The 19,767-nt window shown below is 40.0% G+C and overlaps 1 protein-coding gene across 1 annotated transcript; it reads left to right on the top strand.

Annotated features, from left to right (window-relative positions):
• Positions 1-1,764: 1,764 nt before the first annotated feature.
• sap30bp (SAP30 binding protein) lies at positions 1,765-18,962 on the top strand. The gene is made up of 10 exons (XM_061094599.1): positions 1,765-1,873; positions 3,295-3,404; positions 5,289-5,333; positions 8,624-8,663; positions 13,243-13,331; positions 15,588-15,679; positions 15,901-16,013; positions 16,102-16,160; positions 16,813-16,903; positions 18,140-18,962. The coding sequence occupies exons 1-10, from the start codon at positions 1,780-1,782 to the stop codon at positions 18,319-18,321; spliced, it is 915 nt and encodes a 304-aa protein (XP_060950582.1). The 5' UTR covers positions 1,765-1,779; the 3' UTR covers positions 18,322-18,962.
• The last annotated feature ends 805 nt before the right edge of the window (positions 18,963-19,767 follow it).

Below are 19,767 nucleotides of genomic sequence, written 5' to 3'. Positions count from 1 at the left end.
TTTTTAACATCAGCATGTCTGTGGAACATTTTGGTGAAAAACATTTAAACTGTTTTAATGGCTTTTAGAAACATTTCAGCAGATTATGTGGCTCTATAGACTAATAGTATCACATGATCTGATGGCTTTTATATCCATATTCTTCTTCCATGTGTGATTTTATCTGGGTTTATTTGCTCCCTTTTGCAGTGTATCTGAGCTGGAGAACCCCACAGAGTCACCCGAGGAGTGGGTGGAGTGGTTCCTGCATCGGGTGAACCAGGAGCCCTGGGCACTGGGTGGTGTTGTGGTCATAGGATTGTTTGTGCTGGGAATTCTGTCTTTGGTCGTCTTCGCTCTGGCGTATGGATGCTGCTGCAGCTCAACAGGAGGGAACCAGAAGACGAGGAAGTCAAAGATCGATGGAGTGATTTAGACGAGTGAGAGGAACTGTCTCACTGTTGCCTTTACAGTAAAATGAATGTTGTCAAGATGGAGAATTTGTTTGAATTTAACTGTCCACCTGTGGATCATTTTTGACAGATGGAACCTGATAGGATTTTTCACTGCTGTATAAGTACACAGTAAAAGTTATATCGCCAACATACATTTTGTAAGATACCAATTTCCCCAATACGAATATAAACTAAATAAAATTATTTTGCTATGTCTTTATGTTTTGCACTGTGTTACATCAGAAAAGATGAGGGCTCACATCACTGATCAACATTGGTAAAAATCTTTCAATATTTAAAATGTAATCAGCTTGTCTGTGTGGTCAGTTACTGACAACCAAATGATGAGAGGAAGTGGCATTTTACACGGCAACAATGCACACCAGTTTCATTTAAAATGCATCTTTATTTTTATAACAGGAATTAAATATATACACACAACCTTTCTTAGGTCTGTTCAGAGTAGAATCTCATTTTGATTCGTGGCTTAAAACACTGACTGGGGTTAACTTCTGGAGATGTGTTGGTAAAGTAATAAACCTTTCAACATTAATCAAGATAAACTTCTGCATTTGAACTAACATTTTCATAATATATTTATGATATATTAAATTCTAACCTCCAATAATGGAGGAAGTAATCAAACCTTTTACTTAACTAACATTTCAAATCAATTGACTCAAGTTAAAGTACCACATTGACTTGCCCACTTGAGTATATAAAAAAACTACATGAATATTTAGGGCAATGCATTTAAGGAGTAGAAAGCAGAGATATTTGCTGATATATGTTGTGGAGTAAAAGTGAAAAGTAAAGAAGTAAATAAATCTACTTGAGTAAAGTGCAGATTCTTGTCAAATGTACTTAGCTAAGTTAACCTTCTTGTTCTATCCCACCACTGCTAACCCCAACTTAACATGTCATGCTCCAAGTATTCAATGACATAAAAATAATCATAACATGAAGAAAAAGTGTTGAATGACATAGTAATAATATACAGAACACAGAAACAGAAGGTTAGTTAAGTACACTTACTTATGGGTCAAAATACAACTGCCAATAAAAATTAAATCGGATAGAAAACTGAAACAACCAGTTTTACTCTTGAATTATATAAAATATTCTAAAATAAAATTAAAACAACAGGCAGTTGTAAAAAGGTCCCCACTGTGGTGGTAAAACCGCTCCGAACCCTCCCTGCATTTTTCTTTTGCACCGCCCCTCCCTATGTTCTGAACTCACTGAACAAACACGCCCAACTGCTGCTGACGTCATTGCGCTTGCGCCGGCCCGAGCTCATGACGTTATTATTCTGCGACCAAACGTTTGTGCGACTCCCACAGCGATGGCCAGCGGTAAAAAGAGTGCTCTCCTCTCCTCTTTGGCGGACTATGGGGACGGCTCAGATCCGGACTCAGACCCCGAATCAGAAGAGACTGGTACATTTGAATCATTTCTATGTTTCCAAGAATAGTTTGAAAGAACGCAGCTCAGAGTTTTATGAATCTCTATGCGGAGCTTCGTGTGGTAGCTAACGATAGCTAGCAGCTAGCAAACATAGCTAGTTTACAACAATACTTGCTTTTAGAGTAAGAGTAATGACGTTCAGTCTCATGGAGTTACTTCATCAGAGGCCAGTTTGTCCACAGTCTCTCGTTAGTAATGTTTAATGGCGCCTCCCTGATGTAAGACATTAAAGGACTCCATCATTTCCCAAACTATTGTAGGCCAGGCTAATGCTGGATGATATGGTCCAAAAGAATACTCTTCCTTATGATCAGAGAATGACAAACACTTATTAAACAGCTAAAAAATATTTAAGTTGATCAATAATGTATCGATATATTTATTGGACCGTTGCTATAGATCCGAATTTTATTGTTATAGTTAATGATATTGTTTTAGTGCCCAGCCAAAGCCAGCACTGATGTTAAAAATCACAGAAGTTTAAAAACACGCTTCCTAAGTTCTCCTCAACACAAGTTTTTATTTCAGACAATGGGGTCTGTTAGCAAAATTAAATTTAAAAAAAAGTTACTTCCACTGAAGAGCACTGCCAGCTTGAAGTAGTTTTGACCGGACACAGATATTTCTGGTGTCAGACACTTGATGCTGTTGCCATCACAATTAAATGTCACCCAAGTTGGAGCTTCTCAGAGATAAAAATCCTTTCCAAGCTATTTTTAAGATGTTTTGGTTTAACTGAATTATAAAGTGCACGTTAATCCAATAATTCAACATATGCAATCCATTTACAAGTGATTCCTATATTGCTTTCTTCAAAAGGGGCAATAAAATTGCAAATAAATAAATATTTGAATTCACATTAAAAAGTCAATCTGTTGAGTGGATGAGTGGCACACTGATGCCTTACTGAACATTGTCAGTGAGACAATTTTTGCTCAAATCCCATTATAGAAATTGATGAATATTTAGAATTTTTGGCCGACAATTTTTCTGTCATTGTCTGTAGATTTTTTAAATGTTTTTTTAAGCAATGTTTTAATATATCTCGTGTCACTTTTGACAAACGGCTGTTTGCTGTTCATGAAAAAGACAAATCGGTTAAAGTAATAATATCTAGGGCACAGTAAGTGATGTAACAAAGATCAACAAATAAATCTGTGTGTTAAATCAACATATTATTTAATGAGCATGATATTTTATTTTCAAATGGAGTGTAGCGTTGTGTCTCTGTGAAGAGACTGAGGGGCTGGCATAAGTTAAAGCAAATGTTAAATTAACTAAGACGTTAATCTCATCTTTTCATTTTAGTACCAGCAGCCACTGTTTTCCCCTTGTAGCTTTTATTCTCTGTACTGTCCCTGCGCCTCTTTCATTTCTCCCTGTCCATCACCAGGGGGGCCTGGAGTGGCTCTGGTGTACGGCTACGGTGATGATGATCTGAACCGGACTGAGGATATAGAAGCCAAGTTCTCTAGAGATGAAGACAGCGGAGAGAGCCACTCGGTCAGTATTGAAGTTGTGAATTATCTTCTCTGAGTTCTATTGTTACTGACCACTCAGCTGGATCCACTGACATGTGGCTGTACACATTTTAGTGATACAAAGCGATTGCTGGTCAGGTGTCAGAGAATATGATGGGATACTTTGACATGTTGACAATGCACAGAATCCTTATGGACCTCTGGGGGCGCTTGAAAATGAACCTGTTGGAATTCTCTTGTAAAAATATTGTCTTTACAGTAGTAGTCTGCTGTTAGAATAAAGCTGTGCTGCACAATAATAGATAAAAGGGTAATAATGATTGTATGAAATCGTGATTTATTATTACAATTATTAATCTATTGTTCATTGATACAATCAAACAATTTAAATTGTATCTGTCACGTGTGAATGAAGCCTCTATTGTTAAAAAATCTCAAAGCAATATGAGGTGATAATAATTTAATGTGCCCTCTTAAAAATAGATATGAGTAAAACTGGATTTAGCAGCAACAGCAATACAAAAGAGATGCATGTAGCGTGTGACAGAAAAAGTGAACATACTCTTACACAATGTACGGACATCTGAGAAGCACATACTTGTGTTTATACTGAACTATATAGTGATTTTTGACTGATTACGGACACAGCCCAATAAACTATTACTATCAAGAATCATTATAAACAGTACAGAGGGATTCTACAGATGACAGCCACAGTCGAGTGCTCAAAACAAATGTCAGACTCAGGTGTTGCCTTGAACCGAAGCAACAGCTGCTGTTGCAACTTACATATTCAAAGACACTTTTCCAATACACACAGTGGAGAAGCAGCATTTTCTTGAATCTCTGCTGATTGGTATATGAACCATTTATTCATTGAATTATAAGAAAATGTGCCGGTATCACATGTATAGCGACATCGGGACGTTTTGGTCATATCACCAAACCGTATGACTCATTACATCATCATAACCATTTTAAATATATGTCTGGGTTGGTGCTCTAAATGCAAATTAGTTAAGACTTAAGAGCTTCATTTAACATGATTAGCCAAATCGTTTCATAATCTGTGTCAGTATTATACAAATACAATATTTGCAGTTCATAACGTGTCCAGAAAAAAACAACTACAGTATATGAATGACACAGTACAGTGGAGCGTATAGTTTTATATGTAGTCCATCTTATCTATGTACAGATCAGCTATGCAGCATTAACCTGTGGCCTCAGATATTACAATAAGAGTTCCATCAACATATCTTTGACACAGTGACAACACAAAATAAGCAGATTACATTTCACCAAGGAAGTAACACTTCCGTTTTATCGGTGGATGTAACAGTGATATTTTCTTTTCTGGCCACAGAGGAGACAGTACATCATTTTAGAGCCTAAATTATTTATTTGTTCGCAGATAAAATCGTCTGATACATCTTTGAAGGATTACAGCAATTGCCGAACAATGCCAAACTTTAATTTTACAGACTGAACAATGCAGAAAGGATGGGAATTTAATTTTACGTTTTTTAATCTACTTTTTATGTTTTCTTTATTTATATATTTCTATTCGTGGGTTTTTCTTTGCCAGATAGGTGGAATAAAAACATTTAAGGAATTATTCCCAACTGTTTTTATACTATTGAATGGCTGATATGATTTACTATCAACAGAGTTGTTAAACTGCTGCCTCAGTTTAAACAGCTGCTAACAGAGTAAAAAATAGATTCACATCTCGTATATTCTCCTTTCCCTCCTAACAGATGTGTTTGTCACCATTATCGAAGAATGATATGTGTGCAAATTGTTGGGTGCTTCTTGTCATCTGGTTTGTGCTGCTGCTTGGTGCCTTCCTCCTAGTCCTCTTGGTCCTCTCAGTCTATAACCCTTTGCATTTTTGTTTTTATAGGAAATGGAAGAATCCGACGAGGGGAGGGAGCCAGATGAAGTTGAGGTATTTGAACACCCACCTGGTGACATGGGATGGATTGGATTTGGAAATGGATCCAGTCTGCTTTATTTCCTATTTGTTTTGTAACTAACCAAGTGAGCGACTGGCCAGCACCGTTAAATCTGTCACAACATGCAGTGAAGACTCTCACTAGATGGCCCTGTGGTGTCATGAATGCCTGTTTGAATAACAAATGATAAGCTTCATGTAGATGAGACCGGGTCAGTTACTCAATGGATTCATCTTCATGTGTCTTCTAAAGTGAAGAGCTGGACCAACAGTGCTGTTTGTCAGAGCACACTTCTTGGAGCTGCACAGTTGTATCTTACTAACCCCACCGTGTGTGTGTGTGTGTGTGTGTGTGTGTGTGTGTGTGTGTGTGTGTGTGTGTGTGTGTGTGTGTGTGTGTGTGTGTGTGTGTGTGTGTGTGTGTGTGTGTGTGTGTGTGTGTGTGTGTGTGTGTGTGTAAAGCTGTGTGAGCTGGACAGCTTGCCGCTGTGTTTGGCACAGGTCAGAGACGAGAGTGACTCACAAAACAATTATTAGAGAATGCCTGCTTTGTCTATGGCTCTTTTTTACAGCCGGTCTTTGATTGATCTTAATCTGATAAACTCACCTTCTGGAAGAGTTTTATCTGTTCAGTCCGGCCTGACCTAGACATTACAGTTCCGACAAAGTAAGGATCCGATGGTGTGGCAATCGTAACAAGGTGCGTCAGATGTGAGATTTTTGAGAGCCCTGCATTTACCACCATCATTCCCATGTTGAAGAAACACTATTCCCAGAAAGTTCTTGGTAAACATAAATATTGAATGTTGTTCTAATGTCTTTTTATTTTTCCCGCCCTGAGAGGTGCACTGACACACGTCATTCATACAGAACATATTCTAACCTGTAGCAGTCAGGTCAATCCTTTTTCAATCTATACTGCTTAACCTCTCAGGGTTGTGGGGGAGCTGGAGCAGATCCCAGCCTACTTTGGGCGAGAAGCGGGTTAAACCAATGCAGAAAAGATGTGCATTTAATTTACAAAGTTTATAGTTTCCCTACAATATCAAGCCACAATTATTTTCCTTTGTCATGAGGGTTTGATAACATCATCTTTAGAAATCACCTTTTTTTAAAAAAACATTTTTTAAACTACACACTGTATATCGGATGACATATTGGTATTGGACTTTTTTCTGTCTCCAAAACTGCCGGGTTATAGTTTTGATACAGCTCTTCTTGAGGGAGGACCGACTGTAAAAGTAATTTCTCAGGTTGAAGAACAGTGAGAAACGACTGTTCATTTCCACAAAAATGCAGATTTCTTAGATGTTAGTATAGGTGCTGCCATAAGCATCAGTTAAATCTGAACTAGAGTATTTCTTCACTTGAAAGAACAGCATAGTTTAAATCACTTATTGTAAGTTGCATTGGATAAAAGAGTCAGCTAAATAATAAGTAATGTATGTAAAAGAGAAACAAAGAGTACAGACTAATGCTTTCTCTAAGGAACACAGATTTTTCTCTTGCCTCATGAGCAGTTTCAGCAACTTGATAGACGGATAGTTCATCCAATCACCTTGAAAGCACCTGCCCATTTGACAACAGTTTGGACCCCAGATAGTTTTGTGTAACAGACCATCTGGCATGTCAGGTTTGATTACTAGGTAATCTGACTTAGATGTTCAAGGTCAATGAAGGATAAGTGCAGATAATTTTAGTGATTGCCCAATCCTGTTCAAGCGACATCATAAGGTCCCAATTTAAATCAGTGTTTTAGTTTATGACCAAGTACCTGAAAACCTAACAACATTCCCACAGCTGTAATTTGTATTTACCACTGATTGTTAGCATACTAACATGTTAATCTATGATGGTGAAAATGTTAAACAAAAAACATGAGCGTGTTACGGTTCACATTTAGAGCGAACTTACATTCACATAGCTAAACTAGCATAGGTGTACATTTTAAGCCTAGTTTCAGCATGACCATTTTTTTGGTTCTGGATTGATAGGCAGAGGAGGCACCTCAATCCTGATCTTCTGAGTTAGCACCTCTCTATTTTCAAAAAGAAATGAGCCTTGGTGATACACTGTGACTCAAGTGTAATTTTCTGAAAAAGACTAGTTTTTTTGAATCACATTTACGCTCAGGAGAAAATCAGCAGTTCACAGAGAAACTAGTTGAGCCTACCAGTGGTGTTCTTAAAGCTAGGGTTGGTAATCCTGGAAAAACTTGCAAGAACAGGCAAACACTGCATTTGATAACCATTCAATTTCGAACCAAATTAAATGATTGGTTGTGTGTCTTACAGTCCTCTGAGGGCCACAGATCCCAGCTTTTGCCCATGGCTTTTGGCACATAAAGAAAATTTCAACAAACAAGATCAAAATGTTTTGGAAACAACTTACCCGGCTTACCTTTAACAGCAGTTTTCTTAAGCTATTTTGACAGCATTCCTTTTGTTTAATTCTTCCTGATGTTGTTGGGTTTTGCTAAAAGCAGCTTGGACATTGAACTTAGCGGCTAAATAATAATTCTCTATTCAGCATAACCTTGAAGACACTGCTCCAGGGCTGCAGGTTTTTTGTGACCTCTGACTTTCCTGTGGAGGGGCAAAATAGGAAAGAAACATGAGAAGTGGGATCAGTGAAATGATAGATGTGATGATGAGCTCTGTCTCAAACAGCAGGTACTTTTTTTTGTCTTGGATTTTTGCCAGCAGCTAGTGCTGTGCTTCCATGGCATTCTGTCCTCCGCCTCCTCCTCCTTGTGATTTCAGGACAATTCTTTGATGCGCCCGTGAGGTTGCTGGGTGACGACGTGGTTCCTGTGAATAAGGACACTGTTCGTGTTTGCTGAACCTGTGTTATGCCCACAGTGCTGGCACAACAGGCGGCATATTTTAGAGGTTGTACATGACTCCTCCTGCTGGGTCAAGGCCTTCACTGGAAACTGCCTGGATTTACTGTTCTGGTTTCTTTGCTTCTTAGAATCTGTTCTCCTGTCGGCCTCTGTTCTGTGTTTGCACTCTGTCCCATTAACATCTGTGATTTGTAGGTTTCGGCTACTAATGGAATTAGCTTTTTTCCCCCAGCGCTACAGTTCTAAAGCAATTCACCTCATCAACCCACTTGTAACTAACAAACACTGCCAAGGCTGAGAACATGGTTCAAAACACGTCTACCACTGGTGCTGTTCATGTTTCCCTCAACTGAGGATTAACGGTTTGTTTCTCCTCTCTAGACTTAAATATCATGTTTGTCTCTCTGTCTCCCTCCTCCCTCTTCTGTTTTTTATACAGATCCCAGAAGCAGAAAGAAAGGACCCCAATGAGCTTGTTGGTGAGTTCACACCATAGATTGTATATAAACACACATATACTGCATAGTCCACAAAGCTGTTTGAATGGAACCAAATGCTGATTATGAGGTTTCTGCCGGGCAAAACCGCCTATTAAAGGCATGTGCAGATATTATATAATATAATAGCAGTCTTATTATTTTCTTGCGTGCCATAACCAAATGCAATTTGGGAAAATACCCAAAAATTTGGTTTTACACGGCTCTCACATATTTAATAATAATAAAAAACTTTATTTCTGTAGCACTTTTTAAAAACAGACTTTACAAATATATGTTATTATTACTGTTAGCATAATTTATAAAATAAGGTTTTCAATTCAAAAATCAGACTACAACAGTAAGTGAATGACCTAAGGCTTAAAAGGACAAACTCTGATTAAAGCCTTTACTGCATTAAGGTGGCCCGACCTGCCCCCCTTAGCAGCACCACTGAACTGAGGCACATTATTCTTCACAGGTCAACAAGTAACTCTGCTCCTCTGATGTTATCTAATCACTCACACTAAGAACTGATCTTTATATGAACTGAATTCACATTTATGTTCCTGGATAAACGGGGCGTCGCTTCTTCTGCAACAAAGAAGGTAAAACACTCCTCATTTAAGAGAGGAGGAGTGAGGAGGAAGCAGACTCCGATAGACTCTGACACATACAGGACGACCGGATATTGCATGTGCGTCTGTTCTGATCCTGAAAAAGCAGTGTTATAATATCAGAGGCAGGACATCGCTAAAGCAATTAACGTAGCTGAAAACATGAATCGATTATGTTCTGTCTCTGCATCGATGCAAAGTCGTCCACGTCTGCATCGCGATGCATCAAAGAATCGAGATATTTCCATATTAAGAAGTGATTTGTCCACTATGATAATGGGTATAATTGCAAAGTGTTGTGGTCTATATGGTATTATGCATTGATAAATTGAGTGTAACTTATTAACCCTGTGAAAAACTCCTGTATTAATCCTTAGCTGAAAAGAGTCATCAGTAAATGCACTAATGACTCTTGTTATAGTGACATTTACAAAAAAAACTGCAGCACTCAGCTTTTTTGAGAAACAAAGCTTTTCTTAGAATGCAACTTTTAAATATATACTGTATCTTTTTGACCCACCCTTAGTGGGAAACAATGGGCTTGAGGCTGCCTAAGTGTTTAAGACAGGGTGGTCACGGAGTATTGGTTCTAACATTTTTGACAATGATAAAACATGTATTCACGTATCATAAGACACTTTGATAGTTGGATAGGATGTAAGAATCCGGCTTTGACTCATTAACGTGTCAGCCGGGTGTAGGTGCAGTGACTTGGTGAATCACTAACTAGCCCCAGGTGACTTAAATAAACCTGGCCAGCTTGAGACGGACAGGTGGGTTCGGAAGCTCAGTGGTTAATGAGTAATGGCTGACCTGTGTTGGTGTGTGTTTGTGAGCATCAGACCAGACAGGAAATGACTGATACAGGGAGTGGCATTTTATACACCAGTCGGTTGGACCATAAACTTTTCACACTGAAGGTTTCCTGTCTGCTGTTGGTTTATATGGGCCTGAAGCTGTATGCAGATGATACACCGCAGCACTCATCCTCATTACCTTCACCAAAGAGATTATTACCTCTGCCGGAGAGGTTATGTTTTCATCCTTGTGTTTGTTAGCAAGATTATGCACAGACTATTGGACAGATCACCATGAAACTTGGTGGAAGAACCCATAAAATGTTGGTGTGGAACCAGACCCGGCGATGGATTTATCATATTTACAATAACAATAGCTGAAAGAACTTCATGGATCATGTCCACAGATTAGCTCCCGCTCACCATCCCCACCAGTGTACTACAGTAGCAGAGTGTGACTCATACCCTGGGCCTGGACACTTGACATTCCTGCAGCGGTGCTTGTCTCCTCTGTGTTGTCTGTCAGTAAATGTCACTGTGCGTCTGGCAAAAGGCCTCCTGTCAGCGGGCTGAAGACCCCTCTTTGTCCGTTTACTGAAGGGACGGACTGTCTTTCCAGAAAGATCCTCAGGGCACAGATTGTGACTTTCTGTCTGTTTTTCGGAAAGTCAGATGGTAATTTCGATGCCGAGTATAGTCTTTTCTCTGTCTGTTGTTCCGATGTTCCTCCCGACCGTGCTGCTCTTAGTATATGAGAATATTCATCACACGTCGAGCTGAATGACAAACAGGGAAATTTATTTACATATACAGTGATGTGCTCAGTGTCACTGTGGCGGCTACAGACTTTGTTTTGGGGTTTAAATTAGAGTTTTTCCAACAAGGCGACAAACTTATCAAGTAAACCTCTTGTTGTGTGGGGCAGATTAGCAGGCTTCCACAATCCCAAGCTACCACTAAATGCATGTGACTCATCAGACTTGTCTTGTCAGGTTTTTCAGATTGTTGGAGCTCAGTCAGTATTTTCCTGTGTACTGTACCAACTAGTTGTTACATGACCATTTGTTAATCATGTAGATGTAGAGCTCCTTATATTTTCTTCTGTCAAGAAATGGTATGTGCCAGGATACATACCTTCCTTAACTTATGTGTTAAATCGATTTATCAATTGGGCGATTTAAAAAAAAAAAGGAAAATAAGTCTTTGTGACAGACATATCAGTCTTGGCTTTTATGTTTGCAGATATTTGCTGATATGAAAGCTTTTATTTTACAGAATAAACAATACACAAAAGGTACGCATTAATGTTAATATATTACCATTTATATATTGATAACAACATTTGCTGGCTGATATATTGGTATCAGAAATGTTATACTCCCTAATTTCGGCATTTGCCTTAACAAATCAATATCTATGTGATGCCTCGTGCCTCCGTTGGGTGGTAAATCATAAGGTTATCAGCTAGGGGGCACCACTGAGGGGAGGTATTGCTCCTCTGACTTTCCAGAGAGATCAGACCGGCAAGTCTGAAGCTACACATGTGGTCTCGCATGATCAGAAGATCCTGAATAACGGCAAAATTACTGAAGGGACGAACGGCTGGAAAGAGCTTGTCAGTATACCAGCATCGTATATCGACACACAGACACACACAAACACACTCACTCACACTTTAAAGTTCAGCTCTGGCACAGTCCCACAGGCGGGGGGTTAGTTCACGGTGCATCAGTGACATTTATGTCAACAGAAATAGTTTAGCCCGACCAGATGAACCACAAGCCATACAACCTCTCATTCTCTACAAAGTTTATTTTTGCCCTATAATTTCTATTTACTGATCAAAAAATAAGTAAACATTACAAATCTGAACAGACATTTAATGAAAACTTTGACTACTTGACACAGCAAAGAGGTGTAGTCTGCTCTACCAGTGTACTGTCAAAATGTGTTCCCCACAGGTATATTTAGCTTATGTTAGATAACAGGAATACATTTAGAAACCTCTACATGTATTATCTTAACCACGAGAGGATTTTGAGATGTACTATATTATATGTAAGTATAATATAACTATAATATAATATTCTAATATACTGTAAAGAATTTACAAATCTGTTACTATCAGATGATATTATTGTGTTTTCTGGAAGTTCTAGGTTTAAAACATGGTAGTTGCTTGTGTTAAGATTCTTGTAGTTAAAATGTTTGAGTTTTTCATTGCTCTTTTAAAACCATTTGAAGACTCCTGAAGTAAAAATGTGTGTATATAAAGTATTAGCTTGAGTACAGGTTTGAATTTTCTATAAGTTTGTTGCCTGAAAAACTCAACATTGGTCAGGTCATGATGCTGAGGTTTTGTACCCGTCTTTAGTTATGGGTTTATTGAAATTTGTTCTGAGAAATATTGGAAATCATCATAACATCAAGTGAAAGAAGTCGACACAGTTGAAGCAGTTTCATGGAATTTTCCTCTTTAATGTTTTGAAAGAAGTGTTCAGCAGAACATATCCTTTACCAGTCCAGTCAAGTTTTTACTTGTACACGATCAGCCCAGTATGTCGGCAGGCTCAAGCTCCTGATTCGTGCGCTTTCACACATGCACACACAGCAAACAGCTTGCAGTGCTAATGATTGACAACGCTGGAAGACTCTAAGGACTATCTGTCTGATTGAGATGTAGAGTGACACTGAAGAATTCCTGGCCTGAAGTCAGGGAAATCACAGAGAGCCAAGTCAAGCAGGGAGAGCAAAACAAGTGAGGGAGGGAGGAGGGGAGAGGAGCCTCCCTTCTCCTTACAAGCCCCGGCAACTGCCACTCCCTGCCCTGCCCAGAACATGCACTCCTCATACCTATCTGTCCTATAAAACCCGCCGGCACACACAAACTCAGGGGCTGAGATGAATAACAGAATGCTCAGGAATTCACCCACAATGTTTCCCCAACACAAGAACATTTCTCTAATTAACCAAAGTTTCCTCCAGTGCATACCCATATCCCACCTGCCCTCTGATATGTCCTGTTATAATCCAAACCCAGTTTCACTGTCCTGGACAACAGTGGCTTCATACTCGAACCTTATTCTGCAGGTATAGACATGCAAAAAGTGACTGAGATAAGAATCATACGAAAAAGGACTCATGTTTATGTTTTTGTCTTCCTGGCAGCTCTTTTCTCAGAGAAGGTGAGGAACATGTCACCAGATGAGATCAGGATTCCCCCTGAGCCCCCCGGACGCTGCTCCAGCCAACTCCAGGTAGACAATCCTCCACTGTCATGTGACTATTCAACCAAATGACTTGGATAGAGCTCAGCGCACTATCCACTGCTGTTGTCATATTGTGTATACAGATGGGATATATCTACAATTACATCTGCTAATCTGACCATTGAGGAGGGTTTGAGGACGGACGTAGCTTGGGTTGTGTCCAAGGCTACATCCATTCTACTACATTTTCAAACTAAAACGATCTCTGTCCCCATATCGGTTTTAAATCCTGTCCATACTAAAATGCCCCTTCTTGCAAATCCATACACCACTAATGTACACTGGGCAAGCATATCTCAGTGTAAACAGGAAGGCATGTGTGTTCATGGGAATTGTTGCAGTAATCAGTTGTATCATTGTTAAATGTAGATATTAACTGCTGTTCACAAAGACATCAGAGTCAGCAACGCTTGTAATTACAATAATCATTTTTTACAGTTGTATCAATTTTTGCATTTTTAACGGGAAACTTAGTCGTTCAGATGTACCCTCAGAGCATTGGGGTATTTAGCACGTTGTTTTAATCTCTGGATAAACCCTTTCCAATAAGTAAATTCATCCCACCAGAAGATAAAGACTTGTCCTTGTCTCCCTAAAGGAGCATATAGGTTTCATAAGCAGATGAACAGTCCACACCCGCCCCCTTTGGCACACGCACAACATTCTAGAGCTTGGGGTCCAAGGTCAAGAGTTAAAAATGCAAGTTTTCTGGCCTCACTTAGACACTTAGAGACAGTCAAAATAACCTGTTCCACCACGCCAAGTGAATAATGAAGAAGTTTCACTTGTTCCCTCTGGGCTTAAAAAATACATTCCAGTGGCGGCGTAAATCCTCAGACTCGCCCCTTTAATTAAAACAGCACACAGTGTCATCTTCTCTCAGTTTACTTTCATAAGCACTGCTCCCTTTCTCGCTCTCTTTCTCGCTCTCTTTCTCTCTCTGCCCTGTTGCTGTTCATTTGGTGCGGTTAACTGCAGCCAGGTTTGTTCAGAGAGGAGCTGAGGCACGTCGGGGCACACAGCTGACTAAGTGAACAGCTCAGCATTTCCCCTGCCGGGCTCACACCCCCACCACCTCCACCCACCCCACCTTTCAGTTGAACAACTTATGATTCACTTTAACAGAACTGCCTGGATATCCCTGCCCTCGGGTTACGCATCAGCCTGTGTACTCTAAGGAGGCAATTTAATTAGAATTAGCAAAGATTATATTCTTACAGTATCTGCCATTTAACTGCATTTTTTAGCTTTTGCAATCAAGCCGTGATCTCAGCATCAGAATATGCCCCTAGACTATTCCTTCAACTGCATTTGTCTTTTTTCTCTCAAGAAAAAAACTAGAACTTCAGGAAAACAAGATTTTTATTGGAGCCCAACCTATAAATCGGTTTGCTGATAATCTGTAGGTATGAGCTTATCAGAGGCATATCCGTGTTGCCGGTTATAAATGCTACTATGCAATCTGTTACAGACTAAACCAAGCAGAAACATGTGCATTTATTTTTGCATTTTACATTAAATAAAACTCAGCACAAATGGGTCCGGGCTTCCTCCAGAGTTTGCCTTTCGCATATGAACAACGTAGCAGGAGATTCTCTGCTCAGATGAGTTCACAACAACACAAATCTCCGTAGCGTTCAGATAGGGGGGTGCAGCAGGCGGAGGCAAGATGCAACGTATAAATTCCACTGCAGGGATCACATGCTTTTGTTTACTTCGACACTGGCATTTGCTCTTATCACCAAAAACTCTTGGCTGTGTCCTCTAAACAATTATTATTATTTTTTGTTGGTGGTTTTGTTTTTTTTGCATCTGCCGTTTGTTATAAATGTCATCCACACGCCCACTCACTCCTGGGGTGAAGAAACTCTGCAAAAAGTCAGCTCAGACATCACTTTTCAAAAAAAGTCCCTTTTTGAAAGCAGCGTTTCCTTCTCTTACTCTCACCCAGGCCTCATTTAACACCACCCTGGTTACATCTGCTATCTCCCTTTGGCCTCATTGAACCTGGTTGTCAAATGTTTCAGGAACTTAATGTGCAATGGCCCCTTTCCCACTCAACTCTCACCGATCATATCCAGTGTGTGTGTATATATATAGGTTTTGTTTATGTGATGACACTGACTGCATGTCCTGCCAAATGTGGAGGAAGCTGAGTCATTGCAGAGGTGGTGGTCTTCCCACGCTGATGTTTGACCTGCTGACGGCTCATGGCCTCCATCGATTTGTTATGTGTCGAAACAGGAGAAGATCCACAAGCTGTACGAGAGGAAGCTGCATGGAGATTTTGACACAAACAACCACATCCAGAAAAAGAAAGAATTCAGAAACCCAAGGTATGCTTTCACAGTCAGAGGTCGCACCCAAGCCAACGAAGATACACGCACTCACTCACTCACTCACTCACTCACTCACTCACTCACACACACACACTGAGCGCTATTTACACATGATACCAGCTGTGCTTAAACAAACTTATTCGTTCCACAAATGCAAATAAGCAGCAAGTGTTTTCAAGTGTCTTATCAGGTTTAATTCTCTTCTTATCTGTTTTCAGTATTTACGAGAAGCTCATTCAGTTCTGCGCCATAGATGAACTGGGAACCAACTACCCTAAAGATATGTTTGATCCCCATGGCTGGTCAGAAGACTCTTATTACGAAGCTCTAGGTAAAACAGTGTTATATTATTCCACACAGTTCTCTCTCATCCCAGCTTTACACCCATACACACTATGTCTTTTTATTTTTTCTTCCAGCTAAAGCCCAGAAAGTGGAGATGGACAAACTGGAGAAAGCCAAGAAGGATCGGACCAAGGTGAGATGAGCAGCGAAGACAAGCCTGCTGACTGTTCTCTTTTTTTTTTTTTCTGCGTCAGGAGGGCAAGTCTCCACCGGCTTATTTTCTGCTTTACGTCCTTCATCAGACGCACGCAGGAATCAATGCTGCCAAGTTCTGCTCTCGTGTCAGCAGGGCGAGCCCAGCGCAGGTTTACAGCTCAGCCTTGCCCCTTCGGGTTGAATCTTTCCTTGGCAGCTCCCTGCTTTTGCCATTTTCTGTTTGAAATAATCAATCTGAGATAAATACCATGTCAGTGCTGGGACTGAGAGCTGATGGGTGTCTGTTAAAAACTTTGCACAAATGTTCCGAAAACAACGTGAGCTGCATTGTTGAAAAGTGGACTTGAATGAACATGTACAGGAGCCGTTCTTGTTCTCCACTGTGAAATTCAGTCATTGGTATGCAGGCTAAAGTAATGCAGTAAGATGTGAGAATGAAACCAGACAAAGTCATTTTGTTCCCCTCACTTGACAGATACTGCCGACGTTCCCTTGAGCAAAACACATAGATCGTTCGGTGGAGCTTCTCAGCATTCTGTTGGGGTTGTAGGTTACAAACTTTGGCACATCAAAGAGCAGCAGGAACTTTTTTGTGTATACAAGTGTCTAATGTTGTGTGTGTTTGATAGATTGAGTTTGTCACGGGGACTAAAAAGGGCACCAACCCCTCCAACTCTGCAGCTTCCACCGCCAGCAACACCAGCACCACCACAGCCACAGGTAAACATCCACCACTGCAGCACCTCTCAGACGTTATCATTATACTGTACATGTCAGTTTTCACATGTTTAGATTAGACCCCAGCTCAGTGACGACAACTATCCCCCTTGGCAGAGTTGGTTTCAAATCTTGCTGTATAACATTACATATCCAGGAATGATTTGGCAACACTCAAAACGTGTATGATTTATTTTTAGTTTAATGATAAAAAACTTTCTTCATCCAGACTTTCATCAAGCAGCAACAGCAAGAGAGTCGATAGCGAGCATCACGTTTAGATTTAGATGTAATGAACTGAGATTGGTGCACAGAAACACAGCATCAGGGAGATTGACTTTTCACCACCGAGCTCTGCACAAGGGAAAAAGCAGATATTTCATGTAAAATAACAGATTGTGTTCACATGGGACTCCTTTACTCTCAATAACAATCTGTTGAATTTGTTTTCAGAGCTTTTGAGCAGCCAATCAGGCAACTGCAAAATGAATTTCTAAAATCTATCACTTTAAAGAATATTTCGGTTTTTTTGCAGATATTGCAGTTTCACTGTGGTGCACCTTTAGATAATATAGAGTTATTTTTTAAAGGAGCTTTTGCAGAAGATTTTAGAAACCCGACATTTATGTTTGAATGCCAAATAACTATGATTAAAATTGACACATAAAGGGAATATACACACTGCAGAATAAAGATTATAGATTAGGTTGTATTAGATTACAGTTAGGTGGCATTGTGGATGTGGCTGTGCGTTGTGTTGTATTACAGTTAGAGCCAATATGCACGCGTATGAAAACTTTTATTTTACATAATTATAAAATCTATGCAATTTATTGTTTTACATAAAAGTGTTACCCCCCCAGCAGTGGTATCGGCATCAGTCCCCAAAATCCATATTGGTCAGCCTCTTGTTACGGAATTACTTTACTTGAGCTTCAACGATCGTGTTAAATCTATAAATTGTTTGCTCAGTTTATTTTTTTTAAGTATATCAGGTCTAGTATTGTTTATAGACATGGATTCCTCTTCCCTTTCTTTTGGCACATTGCTTCATGTCTTGGTACAACCTGTAGACCAGTGGAATTTAGCACCTCACCTGCATGCATGTGTTTGTGTGTTGAGCACAAGACAGACCTAAAAACATCACAACTAGTTGTCAAAAGCTCCACGGTGCCAGTCGAGTAAAGCCAGGAGGCCTTTCCCGCCGGTCTCTCTCACTGAGTCTCCTCTTATCAACAGACGCCCAGAAGAGGAAAAGCAAGTGGGACTCTGCGATCCCTGTGACCCTGGCCCAGCCCAACCTCATCACCACCACCACCGCCACCCTGCCTGCTGTCGTCTCCGTGACAACCACTGCTAGCGGCACCAAAACCACCGTCATCTCTGCCGTGGGCACCATCCTGAAGAAAGCAAAGCAGTGAACGACAAGTGGGCAGGAAAGTGTCTCTCTCTACGAGTGACTTGAAGCTGGAAGACGTACGCTATCCTTCGCTCGTTATATATATATATATGTGGACAAGATGCAGAGCGAGGGCAAACGGACTGAGGGACACTTGCTGTACCTTTTTCTTTCTTTTTTAAATTTTTTTTTTAGAACAAACCTCCAAACACACTCTGCTACACTTGGACAAAGACTTAACTGCCTTCTATCTCTGGGATTTTATCTGCACTATCGTATCATACAGCCAAATTCACAGTTTGGTGAGAAAACTCAAAGACCCTCTGAATCTAAGAAAGCGACGCCGGCAGATCTAATGCTGATATAAAAATGTGTGTTGTTCTTTTTCTGATATGTCGGCAACAGTTGTTTGTCTAAATATGACGGTGACTAAAACGGAAGAAGGGTTCCAAACAGACGAGCTAGAAATATCGAGCTGTTTTTTTATTTTTATATCCATGATTCTGGTGCAGTATTTTAACGCCACCTTTAGCAGTTAGCTCAACATGTGCATCGGTTTTGTTTTTCATCATCAGCATATTCTCCTGGCTCTGTAAGATTTTTTACACTTGTACATATGTGTTGAGGATAAGGTGAATAAATGGATCAGATGTTGCCTTTTAAGTTGGATTGTTGCCTAATTTATTGGATCAGAAACAGGATGGGGAGTTTTTCTATTTAGCTGCTATTAAAATTGACCTTCCCTCTTGTTTACTGTTACAAACTGCAGATAACTTTTCAGAACCTTTCACACTGCAGCATAGTAACGCTGGGTGCAGTCTTTTAACTAAACACTGAAAATATGCAGTGATGCCTTCTTTGTTTTCTAAATGCTCTGTTTGTCTTAAGCTGAATTCCCAGTGATTGCACATGTCATTAAAGGTGCAAGATGGCCAGCAATTAAAGGTGGGGTTAGAGATATTCATTCAAAACATTTTTCAAAATCTGGTTTAAATACAGCCCTGGGGCCTCATCTGTAAAATGGTTTAGGTGCGCACAGAAGCCGAAAATCAGATTTATAAAATCATGCGCACGCACTCCTGAACGCAATGTTCACTTTATAAATCCCAGTCCACCTGGAAACGTATGTACTTGAATCTGAACTTATCGACCCTTCGTATTTTAATCATCCAAAACTGCAGGATAATTAAAGTCAGAGATAGCTGTGATGTCCCCAATGTATAAAAGTTAGCATATCTGTGTGATACTGGACTCTGTTCAGCACAAAGATCACAGATCTATAGAATATCAGCTGATCAGTCATCGTCATGGGAAACAAAGAAAGCTGGATGACCTCAACACCACAACACTGTTTCAGCAAATTATTAAAGTAATGGTGTTCCTGCTCATGTACAGGATGGGGGGGGGGAGCGATAACTTTGAATCATAAACGGCACTCCCCATAGTAACGTCCCAAACAGCATAACTA

This window comes from Limanda limanda, chromosome 21 (assembly GCF_963576545.1).
Source record: "Limanda limanda chromosome 21, fLimLim1.1, whole genome shotgun sequence".
Classification (NCBI taxonomy): domain Eukaryota; kingdom Metazoa; phylum Chordata; class Actinopteri; order Pleuronectiformes; family Pleuronectidae; genus Limanda; species Limanda limanda.
The sequence above is the reverse complement of the archived record's forward strand: the minus strand, read 5'-3'. Positions and strand labels throughout refer to the sequence as shown.